General features: G+C 37.4%; 1 protein-coding gene across 1 annotated transcript in view; it reads right to left on the reverse strand.

Annotated features, from left to right (window-relative positions):
• Positions 1-10,897: 10,897 nt before the first annotated feature.
• The window catches only part of LOC132828184 (copine-8-like), a 593,006-nt gene continuing 582,436 nt past the window's right edge, over positions 10,898-21,467 (reverse strand). Inside the window, exons 18-20 of the mRNA XM_060845121.1 lie at positions 20,333-20,390; positions 13,044-13,117; positions 10,898-11,425 (exon numbers count right to left, since the gene is read on the reverse strand). Of these exons, the coding sequence (XP_060701104.1) occupies positions 11,237-11,425; positions 13,044-13,117; positions 20,333-20,390 (321 nt within the window). The 3' untranslated portion in view covers positions 10,898-11,236. The remainder of the gene's footprint in view (positions 11,426-13,043; positions 13,118-20,332; positions 20,391-21,467) is intronic.

The raw sequence follows: 21,467 nt of genomic DNA on the forward strand, positions 1-21,467 counted from the left end.
CAAAGACTTTTTCCTTAAGTTTTTTTTTCTCATTAACAAAGTTGTTTGGCGTGCAACGCAACTCCACAACCACGTCACTCAGCTGTGACGTAATGGCATGGCCCAGCACTGACAGGCATCAATTTTGTCCCAGTGCTCATAGTAATCACATGTGGGTCTGTTGTTCAGTATTTTTTAAATTTTACTATGAAAATGTCATTTAATCCTTTATCCAAAAAATTCCTAAATCCGAAAGACAGCTGGTCCCAAGGGTTTTGGATAAAGGATAGTCTATCTGTACACACAACGTTATTTCCTACTTTTGGCTCAAATGGTGGCCAATTATAATTGAAGTCAATGGGATTACATTCCATTGTCAGCACCAATCACCAATTTGCCACTTTCTAACTAAAAGCTGATGCAACCATCCCTCTCTCCCAGCAATAAGAAACAGTAACCACGGCTGTAATGTAGTTCAGCAAATCTCAGCATTCAGAAATAACTTTGCAGACATTTCTGCAACACACAGTGAAGTTGGTGCAAGTGCATAATGTAGAAGCCACAGTGGAAGCTAAATTTCTCAACATGGATGGCAAGCGACAAACCTCATAGCAAAAATTCAATCATTCCAAGAAAAGACGCTTCACTCACTAACGAATAGTTGATCACAAAGAGAAAGCGATAAAACTCCTCATTGGTGGAGAAAATTAAAACGAGAGTTTATTCTTCAGGTTTCTCTGACAATGACTGAAAAGACTCGGAAAAGATTTTTAATCTCATGGAGGATCAGTTTAAGGTTAGTATAAAGTTCTGAATTTGCAGCTTCAGGTTTAGGTTTTACAGCTGGCAATTGTGTAAAACAACTGGCCAGCTTGCTGGTAGATGTTGGTGCAAAAGTTTAGAGTTAGCTGAAAGTCTCATGGAATTGGTCATCGCTTCAAAATCAATCAATATTCCAAAAAACAACTGGTCAAAGCCAAATTGCAAACAATTGAAACATTATTGGAAGAATGCTTGAAGCCAATGTTGCAGGGCAATATTACCTTCACGCTCTTGATCACATCTCAAAAATAGCAATCATAAAGAAAGTTAATCAAGCGACCAAGTCACGCATGAGGTGCTATTTATCCCATTTACCCAGTGCAGCATCCAGCATTCTTCAACACATGCAAGGTGTGTGCTAGAAAAGGGCACCGGACAAAGATGTGCAAAACACTTAATTATCAGGAAAAGGCACGATATTGCAAAAAAAGTTTAAAACACATGAAAAGGTCAGCTAAAGTCAAACACAAGAGATTTTGAAACACATTGTCCACATGTATCCAAATACATATAATATAACATCTTCTTGATCCTAACCGTACCATGCATCAGTCAATCTGACACACCATGTTAACAACTTCAGAAAGCTCAAGAATTTACTAGGAGCCAAGTTATGTATTCCAGAAATCAACAGCATGAACTCTGAGCTAAAATCCACACAGGTGCAATGCTGACGTTATTCCATTACACATTCTGAATGAAACATATCTACACAAAGGGCACAACATTGTGAATGCCACACAATGCAAAAACATTGTCTGAGACACCAAAGATCATGGACAAATGTCATATTGATTCATTCACTTTGCTCATAATCATGCAGAACAAATCCAATATGATGATGATCAACTAATGCCATGACACATTTAGGAAGTTCTCAAACATGGACATTCATTTTGGCCATGTCGAGTGGAGTTACATGTAAGAAGAAATGTAATTTTTAAGAATAATCAATGTGTATTTCCAAAATCTTGCATCCAAGACATGGTCAGCCTTCTTCATTTTGGTCATGTCGGTGAAGAGAAAACCAAAAGGAATGGCATACAATTCTGTAAATTAGCCTGGCGTCAACAGAGAAACAGATTGATTGATACAAATGTGTGAGTCATTCCAACCTCAACAATTGCAGCAGAATAAAGAATCACTTGTGCGGCATGAAATCTCCTCTGAATCACGGTTCCAGATTGCTCCAAACCTATTTTAAGTCCTGGCACAATATAATATATTGATGATAAATCACTTCAGCAACTTTTCTTTCAACAAACAAGTCAAGGATAATTCCACATTAAGTACTATTTTCTGCAAATCGTGTCAGACAATGGTTCTCAGTACATATCGAAGCCTTTCCAAGTTGTGTGTAGGAATTGAGGCGTCACATTGTTGCCTCCTTTCTGTTTTATCCAAAACCCAATGGCCTTGCACAACATACTGTATGTACTTAAGGCAAATATCAAGAAGTGTAAAGTAACCCATTAAGAATTCAGCATTACTATGTTGAACTCGTGAGTGGCACCTCAAGACAAAGACCTACCTCCATCTGCAACTCTTACGATTGGAAGACAAGTTTGTATTGTCTTTCCATCTCATACAATTCACACCTAACTGTATTGACATAACTTCTTTCATGGAAAGAAGAGAGACAATGGTAAAGGAACATGAATGAAAAGCATGTTGCCAATTATTTCAGTTTTACTCGGGTCAAAACATAAGGGTACCAGACAATGACACCGATACTTGGATGCATGCAAAGAGGTTGAGAAAACTTGCTCAGCACAAACCTTATGATAATACTGTATGAAATGGTCATGTTCTAAGATGAAACAGAAGCTACATTCAAATTGCATATGATAATCCATGATAACCCAAGACTGTAATTCATATGAAAAATATTATGTTAACACCAAATGACAATACATGTACGGTGAACAGTTCACACCAATCTACACTAGCAGGCAACACATAACAGTGTGAAATTGTGCAAAAACATCCTGAGAATGGTACAAGACTTAATCTGGTTACATTATATGCCTACTGAATCATTATATCAAAGTATAAAGATGATACATGTGAATGCATCTCTGCTATTTTGATCTATTTCCTTGTATGGGCATCCTATGGAGAAATCCTATTCCATAAAGGAAAAGGGGGTTCTTGTGTTATTGTGTAAGACAGTACTGACATTAGTGTGACATCATGTCCCGTGATATTCTATTATAAAGGTATCAGCTCCATCTTGAATAGCTACTGCCGTACTTTGTAATTCATCTGGAATATCAAGTTAGTCAATCATCTTGAGACCAAACTATATAAATGCCAGTTGTAGAATGGTGATATATCTATTTGCCCTGTAAATATATCATCTGGGGTCACTGTCAGTAATTCACAGTCTCAGAGTTCACACTTTGAGAGTTAACATAATAGCAAAGAACCCTAACCCAATGACCGAATAGTTGGCAGTGTGTGCAAGCTGTGAGGTGCGACAAAATGGCTTGCAGCAGTGTGTGAGAGTGAAAGCAAGACAATAAACATTTCGTTTAACCTGAGCTTGATATCGGCAGTTGAATGGTGAGTGAGGGTTCTGGTGCTGTATTGGACATTGTGTGCAGTTAGTGGTTCATTTGTAAGAATATGGCATTTTAAGATGCATCCACTGACCTTGATAATCCATGTGAGATGATTGAACTTCTTGCAGCACTGAACCAAAATCCTCTGAACTAGACTAATGTATTGACTGCTATGACTATCTACTTCAGTGCCTTTATAATGTCTGTCTGGAGTACTCATTGGTTCCCTAAGGGAGAAGGATCTTTTTCTTTCTATCCAGCCTCACTGAGCACTGAAGTGGGACATTTCTCTGTCCTTCCAGTTCCGCTTTAACTCTTGCCCATACATATTTTCATGATGATTTCTAACACACACTGTTGTCAGAGTGCACCTTTATTTGGGCACTGGTTGATTATGTATCACAATCCTTACCCCCATGTTGGACTTGTTGCATTTCTAGCTTGGGGTGTTCTGCCTATTTGCAAATACCTTGGCTCTTCCATGCCAATTTTAAATAGTCACACATGCATTAATTGTGATATTGCATTTGACCTAGCTGATCAATTTCTCCATTGTGCCAATGTTGGTTTAAGTGTACATCTTTTCATAACTGAACCAAAATACGCTAACCTTTTGACAGATAATTTCATCCTTAATCCATATAATTTAAACAATAAAATGAAAGGGAAAAACAGAGTTCATATATAAAAACAGGTTATAAATTGGCAACTGATTAATGAGTTAATTAAATGGCACAAGAACCATTTATTGTGTCTTGAATGACATGTAAAAATTTGAGGTGACTGTGGAAGTATTTAGTAAGAAAGTGAAAATCTCATAGTTCCCTTTAAAATATAGATGTGCTGATTTCAAAAAGATTAGAGCTAGACTTCCAGCCATTGTTAAATGCTTAGAATTCTGTGTAAGAGAGATTCCAGTATAGCTTTCAGATACAAAACAATAAGCCACATCCAAAATGGGAAAAGAACACGTTAGATGCAGGGAACACAGAATTTATCTTACACCAGAACACAAAGATGCAGCAGGAAGAATAAGTTAACCACCCAATCGAATCAGCTTGGTGCAGAAATCAGTCTGATTACTTTCATCTTTGTGATGCAATTCCAACTCAATGTTGGACTAGGAAACTGGCATGATGAATGTTTAACAGCCTTTTAAAGCATTGCACACATAGACACATTTAATAGATGAAAGAATACTAGTTGAACACAGATAGATAAATGACTATAAGTCATGCAGGGGACAAGATGATTTTTTTCTCTTCTAGCTGTCCAGATTCTGGCCTAAATTATATACATTTCTAGATGGTTAAATACTCTGGAAAACTACTTTTTTGCTAGTCTGGGCCAACATTACACACTGAGATATGAAATGTCATTCAAGCAGGCTTATTCTTTATAACAGAAAAAATAATCCATGTATTCCAAAAGAAAGGCATGATAATCATTCTGATTAAAACATTTTGATACAGATCTTCAACTCTTCCTCCAAAATGTATTGGCAAAGCAGGGAGCTGGTAGGAGTAGAAAATGAGATTGGAATAAGTTGATGCATAAGCAATGATGGATTTTAAGAATGCCTGCCTATACCTGGCTTCAAATATTACTTTGGTGCCAGCAATGCTACAAGGACTGCTACTGCAATCTGTTCACCAACTGCTTATAGTCTCTGCATTGGACACTAGGGAATATGTCAGAAATATTTTAACTGACTGGTCAGTGATGAAGCAATAGTACTTGTAAGGATCTTGAAGTAACCTACACATGTAAATCGGCATTTCTGTAACCTGTGTTTCTCTTTCCTGAAGTAATTTTGATTCCTGTGCCAATGTAAGAGCTAACTTGACGTTCAGGAGTAATGTCATTGTCAAGTGCATTAAACATTGAATACTTCTCATCCAGCAAATCAGGAAATAAATACCACCGATTATCTTCCACTTATAGAATCCTGGAATCCCTACAGTGTGGAAACAAGTCCATTGGCCCAACAAGTCCACAGTGACCACCTGAAGAGTATCCCACTCAAACCTATTCCCCTACCCTATTACTCTGTATCTACCCCTAACTAACACATCCCTGAACACAATGGGAAATTTAGATTAGATTCCCTACAGTGTGGAAACAGGCCCTTCTACAAGTCCACACCGACCCTCCAAAGAGCAACCACCCAGACCCATTTACCCCTGATGAATGTACCGAACACTGTGGGCAATTTAGCATGGCCAATTCAGCTAACCTGCACATCTTTGGATTGTGGGAGGAAACCGGAGCACCCGGAGGAAACAAGAAGGATGTTAATGTATGCCTGTGAAAGGACAGAGAATCAGTGGGAGCAACTTTTGGATTCCATGTTTCATAGCGGTGTTCAAATGCCAAAATATTCCAGTTTCTTAATGAAAATGATGGTGAAAGCTGGCAATTTCATCATCACTACAATCGTAAAATGGTGATCAATAATCCTGAGGCCAAGTATGGCATGGTGTGTGAAGGTGAGAAGAATTCTCATTAAACAAAAGATGCTTTTTAATTTTGGAAAAGAGGAAGATCTAGGCCTTCATCTGCTATAACTTCATTATACATTATTGAATGAACGTTGAAAATGAAATTGGTTTGTGAGGATAATGCACACTAAACAAAAATGAATCAGCAGCGATTTCACATTCAAAACAATTGGACAAACTGTGAAGTGGCTGTCGATTCACTCATCCTGTTTGACATTACTGTGAAAGACCAAATTCACCCATACTCTGTACTGCAATTCTTGAAAATGTGATTTACATTGCAATGGATTGCCGTGGCATTAAGAAATATTGCATCAGTGGAAGACTTAAGCAATCTATGGTTAGACTTTGGGATTGGTCTTTAGAAATCAGCACACACTGCAACTGCAAGTAACTTTCAGTCTCTTTCTTACACGGTGCATGTGCAATAATGTCAACTTTATCCAATGCACAGTTCACAGCTCAACATTAAGATACAAGATGATTTAATTAGGAACCATCAAAAAACTAAAAAAACAGAACCTCTTCATCTCTGTACTCCTAATCTGGAAAACCTGAAAGCTTTGCAGAAAGCTTATATAGTCAGCCGACTAATGACTTGTGGACAGACCAGTGTTGCTTGATGTTTTTATTCCATCATTTTTACCAGATGTCTTAGAAACTCAAATGTCATAAGCAATGCTGAAATAATTTTCATGGTGATTCAAGTTTCTCAACATTTATGAGAAGATGGCAGTTAGAATTTTGATACCAAAATTGCAACAACAACAAACAAATTACTGCTGCAATCCATCTCTTATGGAAATAAAACTCAAGTCAAATGAAGTTCTTCCAAACATCAAAAGGTTAGTAGGACACAAAAACAGAGCACAACAGCATTTCATTTTGGATTTTACTTTGAACATCAGTAGTTATTAAAGCCCTAACAAGTGGGCATCTTTTTTGCATTCTTAATATAATCTGCTTTATGCATGCTAACAAAGAGTGCAGTAACTCAAATTTTCAGATTAACTGCTAATTCAGTGAGCCAGATAACGTTCTAGGGGTCCAGGTTCGAATCCTGTCATGGCAGATGGTGGAATCACAAATCTAATGATGACCATGAATCCATTATTGATTGTTGGAAAAACCTGTCCTTTAGGGAAAGAAACTGCTGGTCTATGTGAGATTGCTGACCCACAAAAATGTGGTTGACTCTTAACTGGCAGATGGGTAATAACTGCTGCCTAGCCAGTGATACGCTCAACTCATGAATGAAGAAAAAAAGTGTTACAATGAGAGTATTAATTCATATTGATGCTTAAACCAATAATTTGAACTTAACTGGCACTAATATTGCTTAGCTCAATCATGCTGAAGAATAGTCAGTTAAAGATTTATGTAATAACATTTATATGGTCACTTGGTAGCACAGAACTTGAATGTTGCTGAAAAGAGACATGCTGTCAAAGCTTTTCACTTTGCATTCATCAGGACAGACAGAAGCATGCCAAAAATCAAAGGGAACAACAACTTATACTGCATGAAATAAAGGTGCTAACATAAGGTCAAGTGACACTGGTTGATATAGGTGTTGTCATGCAGAAAGCACCAGGGAACTATTATCATTATGCTTTTGCTTAATTCAAAAATATTTCAGAGAAGTTGGTATCCAAGACAATAATGTTGCCTAACAGCTATAGTTAATGGCTGGAATAGATGCAATTTGTAGATTGTGAACAAGTATTAACATTCTGCAGGTAAAGTCTATTGTGCTAATATTGATTCTTGATTATCCCAATTTTCTGTAGAGTGACAATCATCGTTTGATTGCTGCTCTGCTGTTATGTATGTCTATCTAAACTGGTTCTTCATTTCTAGCTGGGTGTTCCTAGCCCTGTCTCTTCAGAAAATTGGATTTTATTATCAGTTAAAGAGCTGCAGGAGGGTCAGGAGATAAAAGGGATACAAGGACAAAGCACGTTCTCTTTTTGCAGTGCTAGCTGCTGTATGGTGAGTTTTATGTCCAATATAAATGTTTCTGAATGAGTGGCTTCAGTATGCATAAATGAGTAAGGTGGTGATATAAATGGCTTCATGGCAAGTGAGTGAGGTGGCAATGGATAGGATGGTTAATTGGGATGGTCAGGTTGAGTCAGGGGTGTTAGTCAGGCCATTGGGGATGTGGTCTGAGGATAGTCAAGTCAGGAATTGTCAGGGAAGCAGGAGAGTAGTTGAGATGTCAAGTGGGGAGCTGAAGGATCAGAGTGAGAGATTGGGGAAGTCAGTTGTGTAGTTATCCTAGGGTCAGACTAGGATCTTTTTCTGACTAGCATTTTCTTGAAACTATTCAAGTAAATACATCAGAACTGATCAAAGTTTCCTACTCAAACAAAGAGAGGGAAACCTTTTGGAGATGGTTACAGAATTGTTTAGATTAGATTACTTACAGTGTGGAAACAGGCCCTTCGGCCAAACAAGTCCACACCGACCCGCCGAAGCGCAACCCACCCATACCCATTCCCCTACACTTACCCCTTTACCGAACACTACGGGCAATTTAGCATGGTCAAGTCACCTGACCTGCACATCTTTGGACTGTGGAAGGAAACCGGAGCACCCGGAGGAAACCCACGCAGACACGGGGAGAATGTGCAATTGTCGACTTGAAGTTCAAATTTCATGGACAATTCCCACCAATGTCAGCAATGCACTTCCACTGGATTCCATCTTGGGCCATATCTTCAGATATCAACAATCCAAACACCAGAAGATCTACGATATTTGAGATCCTAGCTCCCAATACATGACATTGTATGGCACATGGACAATCTCTTTGTCCTTTCCACAACTGATGGGTAAACTCCATTATATTACTTGCCCCAATTAACATGAAATTGATGTAACAGGATGAATTTATAGGGTTTGCTTGTGGATTTGCTTCAGTTAGGTGCCTCAGGCTACTATTGAGACAACGGAAAAATGGTCCTTCCTGATAGATTAAGTGGTTCGTATTTTCTGCCTAGTTTTGACGAAGGCAATGTCCAATTCCATTTTCTAAACTGATTCTGAGCCTTTGATATGTACTTCACCATCAGTATCAAGATCTAAATATGAGAATTATGCTGATTCTACTCTCTATACTCAGTAAGTAGAAAACAGATTGATCAAATATGTTATGCATGTAGGTCTCATTCTGCCAAGAGACTTGGTTTAAAAAATGCTCTTGGGATCTGAATGCAGTCTTTCAGGGCAAAAATCTGCTCAGCATTTTTGTTCATGCAACAATCTTTTGACAAGCAGTGTTTCACAGTTATAACATTTGTTCTTCCAAAGTAACATTGCTCATCAAGAATTTCGCTGTAGCCTTTTGTACTGCAAGAAACTGAGTATCTTGTGCATTAGTAAGGATCAGAACATGCAATGTAATTGTACAGTTGAGGCTGTCTAGAGCTAGATTAAGCAGATTTCTCATTGTTATCTAATGCAACCAATGCTGGAAACAAGGGAAAAACATCTTTTAGTAATTTCGATAGGCCAGCAGTTTGGTTGTTCTACAAGAATTGCACATACAAAGTGCCACAAGTTGAACCTATTATCTTTTTTGCACCTTTGATAAGTCAGATTGTCAAATTGTTTTAAAAATAAAAAAAAAGCTTTACACAGTCACTTACTGTCTTAAGGTTCTGTGTGAAGCTATATCAGAAATGTTATATTGAGAACAATATACAAGTGTCAAAAATGTAAAGATCTGATTTTGAGATAGATAAAAAGGCAGGCCACAGAATAGGTCTGTCCAAATGAATGGATACACATACATCATAAACTAACAAGGCCGCATTAAGAATAAAACATTAATTTGCATGCGAATATAAACTCTCACTGTTTAAAGATAATTTTGAACCAAGCTACAAATCAGTGTAATTATGCTGCAGTGTTTTTCGTGCAGTAATTGTGCTTCTAACTAGATCTACATACAAAACGTTTGTTACAATCTGTTTGTTGATTGTCAATGTATTATAGAATGTTTTTTTTTCCCACAGGATTAGGGCTAGATTGGATGACAGAAATAACTGCATTGATCTGATTTATAACCCATATTAAAATAAAGTTTGATTTAGTACAATCCTAAGTTAAGCACAATTAAAAATTTACCCACTTCAAGTAGAATTTTCAACTGGAGGGGAGCAATAGTGCATCAGTAGGATACCCATTTGATCCCCTTTTCTATTGGAGCCAATTGAAAGGACAGCCAGGCAAACTGTCCAAGATTTTTCTCAACTCCTTGGGCAATTTAAAACTTCCGTTTTGTGCATGATAGAAGGGAACTGTAAATGGTGTCTAAAAGACTAATCCACATAGTTTTTTAAATGTTAATGTTATTACCAATGTTGTTAATGCCATGTTCATGATGCTGAAATTAACAGATAGTAACTGTATAATGTGAATTTTGAAATTAAGATCAAACAATGTATCACGAAAGGTAGACATTATATTGAAACTAGAAATTTGAATGATTTTTAAGATGCCATTTACAGTTTTCCTTAATCACTTAGTTATTAAAGTTATTAACACCTTGTGTTGTAGATGGCCAAAATCTGCTCAGTTTACACACATGTGGAAATTGAAATTTCTGTTCTTTATGTCAAAGAGAAAGTACTCTAATTTGTGCAAAGAAGATCAAATAGATCATTCCTTATAACTGTAATTATAACCTTCAAATTCATATCTATTGTATTTGCATGGTCTGGTATAGCTCAGGCTATAGAATTTACATTGAGCAGTTTATAATTCTTTTTAACTCGTTTGGCCTAAAGGAACTCTAAAACTAATCACTAAAGCTACAAAAAGAAACCCACTAGAAAGATGCAGTAAACAATGAAACATGAGAAATTCCTATTGATTTTCCAAACAATTGACTAAAAGAGTTTCTGTATTATATAAACCATTCAGATTGTACAAAGAATCAATTTGTAAACTTCAAGAGACAAAACAGACAATTTTCAAATGGTACCAATGTCATCAAAATATTCAGTAAGTAAACCATCTGCAAGTCCTCAATTTATTCCGCATTTTCTACTCACTATATTCCACACATTTTATCCGACTTCACTCCTTGAGTGGACTGACAGTCAATCCCTTCTGAAACTCCAGCAGAAGTTTTCACAACTTTCTTTGTTATTCTGTCTTCAAAGAATCGGGACCCTATATTTTGGTTAACCTCAATCACTCAACAATATTGTACTTGTAGAACAAATCTTACGATTGAGTACAAGAAACTTCTCAAGATGTTCTGCTTTCTTGGCATCTGGCTACAGCAGATGAATAATCAACACATTAAACATCACAAGCCGTTCCTGGCAAGTTTAAGTATCCCAGAAATGATGTTTGTCAGATCTGTGTGTGGACACCAAGGCCTGTAGGTGTGTATGGTGGTGGGGCAGGGTTGGGCTTGATGCTTCGGGTTTTCATGTAGGAAATAAACTGGTCTGGAATCTCAGCCAGAACGTCTTTAGCCAGTCGAGCCATGCTAAGCACATGGTTTCCTGTGCGGTCAATGTAATCTCGAAATGGCACAAACTGTAAGGAAATAATATTTAATGCCACATTATTTACTAGAGAAGAAAGATTACATGGAATTAAACTTACAGCAACTTCAGGAAATTATTCTCAACAGATATGAACCTAGCAGCAAAATTACCATAATTACATAAATATAAATGAAGACTAAGTAAATTAACACAATATCATATAAATATTTCATTAACCTGACTGCTGTTTTGAAATGAATTAATGCTCTCCATAATGTTTCATCTCTTTATGTGCCTGATTGAGATATTGTGACAACACGTACAAAGTACCAGAAGATGTTTTCATCTCTTCTTGACAGCCAAAACCTACTCTGTTTGATTTGGATTACGATTTTTCTTTTACTGCATCTTGAAAACCATGGGGCAATCTTCATTCACTTTCGTCTTGCAGGGTGGAATCCAACTAACTTGCACTCTAACACCATGAGTTTGTCAGATTATAACTAGATAAGGAAGTTGAAAGTTGCATGAATTATCTGTGCTGTGTGGGTATTAGGAATTTGCGCTATGAGTAACTAAATGCAATTGATATTTATTCCTTCACATTTACCATTTCATAATTAATTATGAGGTTTTACAGATCCCATGTTCGTATTGTTTAGTTTTGGCAGTGAGTTCTCCTTTTAACATGCTGGTAATCTATTAGTGTCCTTTAAAACTTCTTTGTAAAAAAAAGGGTTTGTTTTTTTCTGAATTAATTCAAGAGGGAGAGCTTTTCTGGCTTGATGAAAATTGGTCACAAAAATAAGTTACTCTCAAATTTGCTGCCAAAATTGTGGTCCGTTAATTATAAATTTTGTCACTAAAATGGAAATGCTTCAGTATTTTGGGGTGGCGCTAGAATTGAGAATTACCTCAAGTTGCCAGACAATGTGGGCTATTCTGCTTCTTGAAATTGGTATCTCTCCTTTAGTGGCCATAACTTCCATAAATTAATTATTTTTCAATTGATGTTGCCACCAAACATTATATCTCTGATAAGTACCCTCAGAATCATGAAATAATTGTTAATCATTAAAAGTTAACTTCACTTTCCCAGTACGTGATCAATAAAAAAGAGTGAAGTTCCATTTCTTTGGGTTGTTATAGATTTTAACAAGTCCAATTTTAAAAGAAAGAGCTTTTATATAGTACTTTAGCCTCTCCCTCGCTCCATCCGATATTTTTTCTGTACCCTTTATTTCTATATCTATACATGATTTGACATTGACTTCACTTTTCTTTTTACAGTGCCCTTGCCTTTGTTTTCATTCCTCAATTTTTAAATTTAATCAGTTTTGGAAACGCATTGTTAGTCTTGTTGGACACCAAGGTCTCAGGTGACCTGTTATCACATGCTGCAGACCAAATCCCATTGGGCTGAAGAGTGCAAGATAAAGTTTAGCCAATCAGGCATATCCCAGGAAATCATGGCTCAATATGTTTTCGTTTGCTTCTTTGAAGAGTGTTTCAACCACATGCGCACAGCAGTAGCTAAGTATTTACAATACACAAACTGTACTTTGCCATTTATGGTCAGCTGTGTAATCTTTATGAAAAGTGACATCATCTGAGTTCACTCTGCAATATTTACTTACACTATGTTGCTTCTGTTTCTACATACATACCTGTACAATATCTCTCTCTGCAAGTTTCCCTCGTGAAGATACTCTGATGTCATCACCATCCAATTCCACCATTGCTGCAAACAGTAAGTAACAGATTTTGTAGCAAATGTATGTTTGAAAAACTGTTTTATGAAAATTACATGGTCCCCTGTGGTCCAACATTACATGGTAGCGCAGGTGCACTAATGTGTTGGCAGAATACTAAATTTCACATGTCAATAAGCAAGCCTGAAATGCAATGGAGATCAATTTTACTATAACTAAATTAGCTGTAATCTCTTTGTGTTAAGGTCAATAAGCATTTCATAGATCAATTTCTGATTCCAGAGTAGAACTTTATTTCATTGTACTTGCTGTGTAAAGCATGGGTATGTTTTAATATCCGGCAAAACTAAGTAGAAGATTAACATCTTATTCAATAAAAATGCTATAACTTAAACGTGGCTGGAAAATGTAGCAGGTACTGTGCCATAATCTTCAACGACAACTTGTTTTTTTGGTGAGTTACATAACTTAACCAAAGTAATCAATGGTGAGGAAATGATAGGGAGTAGAGCATGTGGTGGGTATGGCAGGGAGTAATCAGAGTACAATCTATGCTGTTAATCTTCACCTTGTTGACATTGTGACATCTGGCCTAAGTCACTAACTGGTGATGTGCACGGACATAGTAAGGAAAGTAATTAATTTGCACATATTGGAAGGATAATATGAAGGAAGTCTTTAAGATGGCCTTTCTTTAAGCGGCAAATACCGCAGCTTTAAAAAAGAAAATGTGGTATTCTTACTGGAGTACATTTGAGATTAATGAGTCTAATAATGGGCAGCAGATAAGGTCCCAATGTTGAGGGTTAGATGTTTAAGACCCTCCAGTCAAAAAAGTAGAAGCTAAAGTTAGATTATTGTGGGATGTTCAGAGCACTCTTCCCACTGGTCAAAGATTGTAAATATTGGGCACAAACTAAGATGTCATTGTTACAAAGACACCAAGTGTGCTCTTCACATTGATCAGTAATTGCATAGGGCTAGAAGTTGTTAGGTGCATTTACAACGATCCATATGTTTGGGCTGGACGTTGCAAAAGATGATTGTAAAAGAAATATGACATTTGGAAAACATCACTGGGGTCTTTGCATTTGCTCAGGGATCACATTCATCATAGAATGTTTCTATGGCATTTGTTGGAACAGAGAGTTAGGAGTTAGCAATACAGCACATTAGGTTAGGTAGTTTTCATTTGCATAAGATGTTTTCAATCAATAGTTAATTGTTGGTTTGGGGTTTCGATAGCAACCAGAAATGACTAATTTTCAAAGATAAGGATACCCACAACAAGCCAGTCTAAAGATTAGCATCAGAATCAAGAATTAGGGCTAAAGTAATTGTTTTAAAAGGAAGGGAGCAGTCTTTTATTAGAAAACTGTTCCAGTGGAGTAGGGGAGAAAGAATGAGTGTGTGTGTGTTTGTGTGTGTCTGTGTGTGCGTGTGTGTGAGAGAGAGAATGATCCACTGGAGTTGAAGTCTTAATGGTTCAAGGATTTATATGTTATATGTTATATTAATCAAGTTACATTGTCAAAGGACATTAAAAGTCAAGAGACCAGATTCAAGTAGAGTGAAAAGCCCCAGATGTCCTAGGATCCTTGAGAAAGACAGATTGACATCTCTCAACAATTTGCACACTAATGATTGTTCTTTTTGTTACTACGTTTGCTTCTTGGCAAGAATATTTTTACCCTGATATTTAATAGGTAACCCAAATCACTACAATTTAGTTGAGGTAAATCAATCCATGTGACTATTGTGACCATGTCTTGATCAATATTTACTTTTCAATCAACACCACCAAAACAGGCCATCTGGTCATTATCACATTGCCCTTTATTGGAATTTATTAAGCTCAAATTGGCTGCCATATATGATACATGACAACATGTGCTTTAAGAAAATTGACTGTAAAACATTTTCAGACTTCACTATGGTGACATCTATGGTCTATTGAGGAAATAACTAAATCTGCATCATAGCTCCACAGGCACTGGCAGGCTCTTGGTATCTTGCTTCCTGGAGAGAGTCATAGAATTTACAGCACAGAAACAGACCCTTTGGTTCAACTAGTCCATGTTGACCAAGTTTCCCAAACTAAGCTAGTCCCACTTTGCCTGCTTTTAGCTTGTTTTCCTCTAAACCTTTCCTACTCATGTACCTATCTCCATGCCTTTGACATGTTGTAACTGTACCTGCACCTACCACCTCTTCTAGCAGTTCATTCCACACATAAACCACTATGTGTGTGAAAAAGTTGTCCCTTAGTTCCCTTTTAAATCTTTCACCTAGCACTTGAAAATATGTTATGGACTAGACCAGATCCCCTCAAAATATTTCAACAAAGTAGCCCAGAGTCTAACTTTGTTAGTTGTTTTGAGCCGGTGTAACGTGGATATTCCAGGAGTGTTGCAGTTGGCTCAATCACTCAGCTTCAAACAAAATTGAATTTATTTACTGAGTCGCAGGTGGATAGAATAGTGAAGAAGGCATTTGGTATGCTCTCCTTTATTGGTCAGAGTTTGAGTACAGGGAGGTCATGTTGTGGCTGTACAGGCCATTGGTTAGGCCACTTATGGAATATTGCATGCAATTCTGGTCTCCTTCCTATTGGAAGGATGTTGTGAAACTTGAAAGGGTTCAGAAAAGATTTACAAGGATGTTGCCAGGGTTGGAAGACTTGAGCTATAGGGAGAGGCTGTACAGGCTGGGGCTGTTTTCCCGGAGTGTCGGAGGCTGAGGAGTGACCTTATAAAAGTTTATGAAATCATGAGGGACATAGATAGGGCAAATACACAAGGTATTTTCCCTGGGGTGAGGGAGTTCAGAACTAGAGGACACAGATTTAGGGTGGGACGGGAAAGATATAAAAGAGATATAAAGGGCAACCTTTTCATGCAGAGGGTGGTGTGTGTATGGAATGAACTGCCAGAGGAAGGCTGATACAATTGCAGCATTTAAAAGACATCTGGATGTATATGAATATGAAGAGTTTAGAGGAATATGGGCCAAACGCTGGCAAATGGGATAGATTAGGTTAGGATATCTGGTCGGCATGGATGAGTTGGACTGAAGGCTCTGTTTCCATGCTGTACATTTCTATGACTCTATAACTACTGAACGAAACACAAAGGAAAACCCAATTTAGAATAACTTAACCTAACTGAAAACTCAATTGACTCTAACGCAACTTAACAATGCCATTGCAAATATTGGAACATCCCCATAAATACCTCTTTGGCAAAAAAAGATACAATCAAACACAGGTTCTCAATGGAGAGCAATGTCAAAGAAAGAGAGAGGATCAGGATGGAGCCCCACCTAAAGACTTGCCCAGCAGCTTCAAACAGACTGCTTGCTAAAACCAAACCAAACCAAACCCTGAACTGGGAGAACTGGCCACTCCCCTTTCATTGTACAAGTGTTTTTTGAAAAAAAAACTTCAAAGTCTTCTCAAGTAGATATTTCCAGACATATAGGAACCTCTGCCTTTACATCCCATCGTGAGAAAAGCCAAGGACAACATAACCTTGTTAAAGAAGCAGCATCATCACAAACATTCCCCCACTCTTGGGAAAAGATGTTTGTTCTTCATCTTATATATCCTCCTCATGATTTTATAAACCTTTATAAGGTCATCCCTTAACCTCCTACACTCTAGCGAAGAAAATCGCAGACTACCCAACCTCTCCTTATAACTCAAACCCTCCAGATGAGCATGTGCGAAACAAATCACGATTTATTTTCTAGCAAAACTGCAATGTTGCAATTTTGTTTTGTCTTCAGCTTTGCAACTTTGATTGAATGCTTGAATAAAGTCCTGAAATCTTGTTAGCCTTTGTATTACCAATTGATGGTAGTGCACCAGCATTTCATTGAAAGACCGAGATGGAATCACTGGTTTCCCTTCCAAAGAACATTGCTTAATATCTTTATTGCACATAAATGAGGAAAAGGACAAACAAAATGTTGTGGATGCTGGAAGTCTGAAACCAGAAGATTAGATTAGACTTACAGTGTGGAAACAGGCCCTTCGGCCCAACAAGTCCACACCGACCCGCCGAAGCGCAACCCACCCATACCCCTACATTTACCCCTTACCTAACACTATGGGCAATTTAGCTTGGCCAATTCACCTGACCCGCACATCTTTGTGACTGTGGGAGGAAACCGGAGCACCCGGAGGAAACCCACGCAGACACGGGGAGAACGTGCAAACTCCACACAGTCAGTCGCCTGAGTCGGGAATTGAACCCGGGTCTACAGGCACTGTGAGGCAGCAGTGCTAACCACTGTGCCACCGTGCCGCCCAAAAATCGCAGACTACCCAACCTCTCCTTATAACTCAAACCCTCCAGATGAGCATGTGCGAAACAAATCACGATTTATTTTCTAGCAAAACTGCAATGTTGCAATTTTGTTTTGTCTTCAGCTTTGCAACTTTGATTGAATGCTTGAATAAAGTCCTGAAATCTTGTTGATGTTGAAACTGAACAGATCTGACAATGTGTATGTGCAAAGTGAGGTGCTTTATTATATTTTTATATGTCAGTTTACATAACATATAGCACAATTAGTTTTTTTTATTGAGACAGATGCCTTGAACTGTATTTATAACAATAATTATTTAGATAATATCTGCAATATCACTGACTTACACTGGACGTACATTTAGTCTGGGATCTGTAATTATTGTGCATTACATACGCATAGCTGACTAGTTGATAACATATCACTGAATCCATGACACAGAGAATGCCTTAAGTTGAGGCAGTGGAACACCACATGTTGTGATGTACTTTAAAGATACAGGCCTGACAGTGCTGGAAGTTATGTCAAAATACGACAGAGAGAGGCAGAGTTAATGTTTCAGATGGACAACCTTTCATCATGAAGGTCGCAGACTTATTTCTCTTGATAGGTACTGCAAGACCTGCAAAGCGTTTTCAGTATTTTCTGTTTTGTCATGCACAGAAGATACCAAACTCAAAGAACTCATAAGATGAATGCCATGTTAACTAGTACAACCTGGCATTTAAAAGCACTGCCCCTCTCTGAGATTAGGAGTGATACAATGTGAATAAGCTGCAATCACGATCTCTTTCACCGTCTCACATTAGTGTCTTTGATTTTTCTGACTATTCAAAGTTAAGAAGTTCTTTTTTAGGTAAAGAATGATAGACGAGTAGAACTCCATTTTCCACAAAAAAGTAATGGTTTAATAATTTTAAAATGTGAAACTGATGGACAAAGGCATTAAGAGCTTTCAAATCAAGGTGAGAAGCTTCAGAATAATAATCAGCTATAATCTCATTGAATGAGAGAACAGGCTGATTGGCCTAATCCTGTTCTTATGTCCCATATCACAATGTGGCTAAAATCAAGATTAGCTAACACAGAACATTTCTGGATTTGAACACAAGAATCTTCTTTATCTACATACTTCAGGATCACATGTGAAGTATTGATCTGAACTCTTGCCTTGAAGATCACAATTTTCAATTGTTTCAAATTTTCAAAGGCATAAATGAATCATAAGGTCGGATATATTTATAAGATCATAAATAAAATTAATACTGTTTTAAACATTAAATTTGTTGTTATTTGCTGAAACATTGGTCAGCTAATGACAAAAGATGTGTAATATAACTTTTAAATATAAGAATATGAGAAATAGGACCATAGTAAAATTATGAGCCTGCAAGTGTAGTCCACCATTCAACAAAATCATAGCTGATCTTCTATCTCAACAACACTACTTCTGCAAAATCTCACTATCCCTTAATTCATTTGGTGCCCATAATTCCAACAATTTCTGTCAAAAGTTGGCAATTTTAAAGACTCAATGATTTGAGTGAGGGTATTTCTCCTCATCTCAGTCCCAAATATTCAAACCCCTATTCTAAGTCTGTTCCCCTGTGTTATAGGCTCCCAGCCAGGGTAAACACTTTCTGAGTATCTGCCCTGGTAACATTCTTAAGAATTTCAATGTAGCTTCCCATTTTTCTAAACTTGGGGGAACATAGCCAGTTTAGTCGATCTCTCTTTATCATGGTAGCTCTTTATCTACACAATTTACTTGCCAAATGAAAAGGTATAATAATGGTTAAATAAAAGAAAAGCACTGTGTCCAGCCACATCTGTTCGCTTTCTTCCAAAAGTCTTTACGAATACAACCTCAGAACTTTGGTGAGGTCAGCTGTGTTAATGGCAAATAAACATTTGTTGCCAATCAAAGAACAATTAAGTCTACGAATGTTGGCCTTGCCAGCAACACCCATAGTTTATAAAAAAGTAATAGAAGTTTAAAAACTGGTTAGTAATTGAGATTTCTGTGGTTATCAAGTCACCTCCTCACTCCCCAAACCTGTCCATCCTCAAAAGGAACAAATCAGAGCATGGTAGAATATTCTCCCCTTGACGGGATGACTACAAGTCCAACAACACTTAAGAGCTCACCACCATCCAGGATAAATGCTTTATCTATACCTTGTTCACTATCTTTAACATTCTTTATGAGTATACCTGCACCATATGGACTGCACTGTTTCAAGAAGGTAACTCCCCAACACCACCATCACCATCATCATCTCAAGAGCAGTTGAGTGTGGTAAATATATGCAGACCTTGCCATGGACTCTTGCAGCCCAAGATCAAATTTATCTGCTGCACTTCAGTTGAATGTTTAAGATGGTGAACGAGGTATAAATCAAGCATTTGTGCTGAATGGTGGTGAGATCTTAAGTGTTGTTGGACCTGCAGTCATCCAGTCAAGTGGAAAATATCCCATCACATTCCTGATTTGTACCTTGTAGATGGTGGACTGATTTGGAGAGTGAGGAAGCAACTTACTAACCGCAGAAATCTCAGTTTTTAACTTTATAGAAAAACGTTCGTTATTCCTTTATGAAATGTGGGTGTTTCTGCCAAGGCCAACATCTGTTCTCCTAATTGTTCTTTGATTGGCAACAAATGTTAGCTTTGCCAACAATGCAGCTGACCTCACCAAACTTCTGAGCCAGTATTCCCAAAGACTTTTGCAAGTGGAAGAATGCCAACCGTCCAAATCAAAAATGGAAAAGTTTCAATTAAGAATGGAAATGAATGCTTGATGGGATCAGTACTTCTTTATTTAACAAGAAATTTCTTGTCCTCCAGAACTTTCTTTAATATTCTTAGATATACAACTATACCTTGACACCAAATATAATAAGAAAGCACTAAGATTTCAATAATCTACTCACCATCAAATTCTGCTTGTCCAACTCCAACAATAATAATTGACATCGGAAGCTTAGCAGCCTATATAATGAGGAAAATGTAACAAATTTAGTGATGCCATGTTATCTATAGAGGGACATGTTAAAGGACATGCATATAATAGATTTTAACTGCTCAGGCATTTGCAATTCTGCTTTTGCCTTGCATGCATTCTGGCTGACAGTGAGAGTAAAGAATTGTCTTGAATTTGCAGAAGGGATTCATACTAAGTTAGAGGAAAGTCAAAAGATTGGATTGTTGGTTTGTGATTTCTACATGAAACCAAAACGGTTAATAATTGATTGAGTGCAGGAAATATCACCCCTTCTGAACATATCATAGGAACTTGGTCAGAAAGTGAAACAAGAGCTGGTAGGACACAAACTGGAAACTGAGTGCTCTTAACAGTCTCTGTAATGTAGATCACTTTCATGTAAATTGTAAGCATTTGCAGTAATGCAAAAAGCTTCATTTCATTTGTGAAACAAGATTCTTCTAGTTAGACCAGTAGGGTGGCTATCTTCATCTTTGGTAGACCACTTCAGGCTTGAATGGATCCAAACACACAGTATGAATGTCCCTGGGTCTTTGATATTCCATCGGCTTAGCTTCAAATACTGTAATTTGCTCTAGGGTTATTTTTATGACTTTTTCTCAGGATCCATTTTATACAGTGAAATACACAGTCATACCATCACTGTGGCATAGTTTATATGATTTTGAAGAAAGATATTCCTGTGATTAAAAGCATGATTAATTTATAAATAATAAATAGAGAGACTGCTGATGGAACTAGAAAGCACAGATTTCAGATGATTGGCAATGGTGGGGGTGGGGAAAGAGGCATAAGGAATAACATTCTTATATAACAATGGTTGGGATGCACTGCTCAAGAGAATAATGATTCAATAATAGCCTTCAGAAAGAGAATCAATAAATTCTTGAAGAAAATATTGCAGGGTGTGGGGAAAGAACAGGACAGTGGGACTTCTTGTATTGCTCTATGAAACAGCTGGCACTCTATCATTTAGCCACACAATAGGTTTCTGGATACAGGAAGGATTTAGAGATGAGACACAACTGTAATCAAGGGATAACATCAAACTATATATGTAGGAA

This window comes from Hemiscyllium ocellatum, chromosome 26, assembly GCF_020745735.1.
Source record: "Hemiscyllium ocellatum isolate sHemOce1 chromosome 26, sHemOce1.pat.X.cur, whole genome shotgun sequence".
NCBI lineage: Eukaryota > Metazoa > Chordata > Chondrichthyes > Orectolobiformes > Hemiscylliidae > Hemiscyllium > Hemiscyllium ocellatum.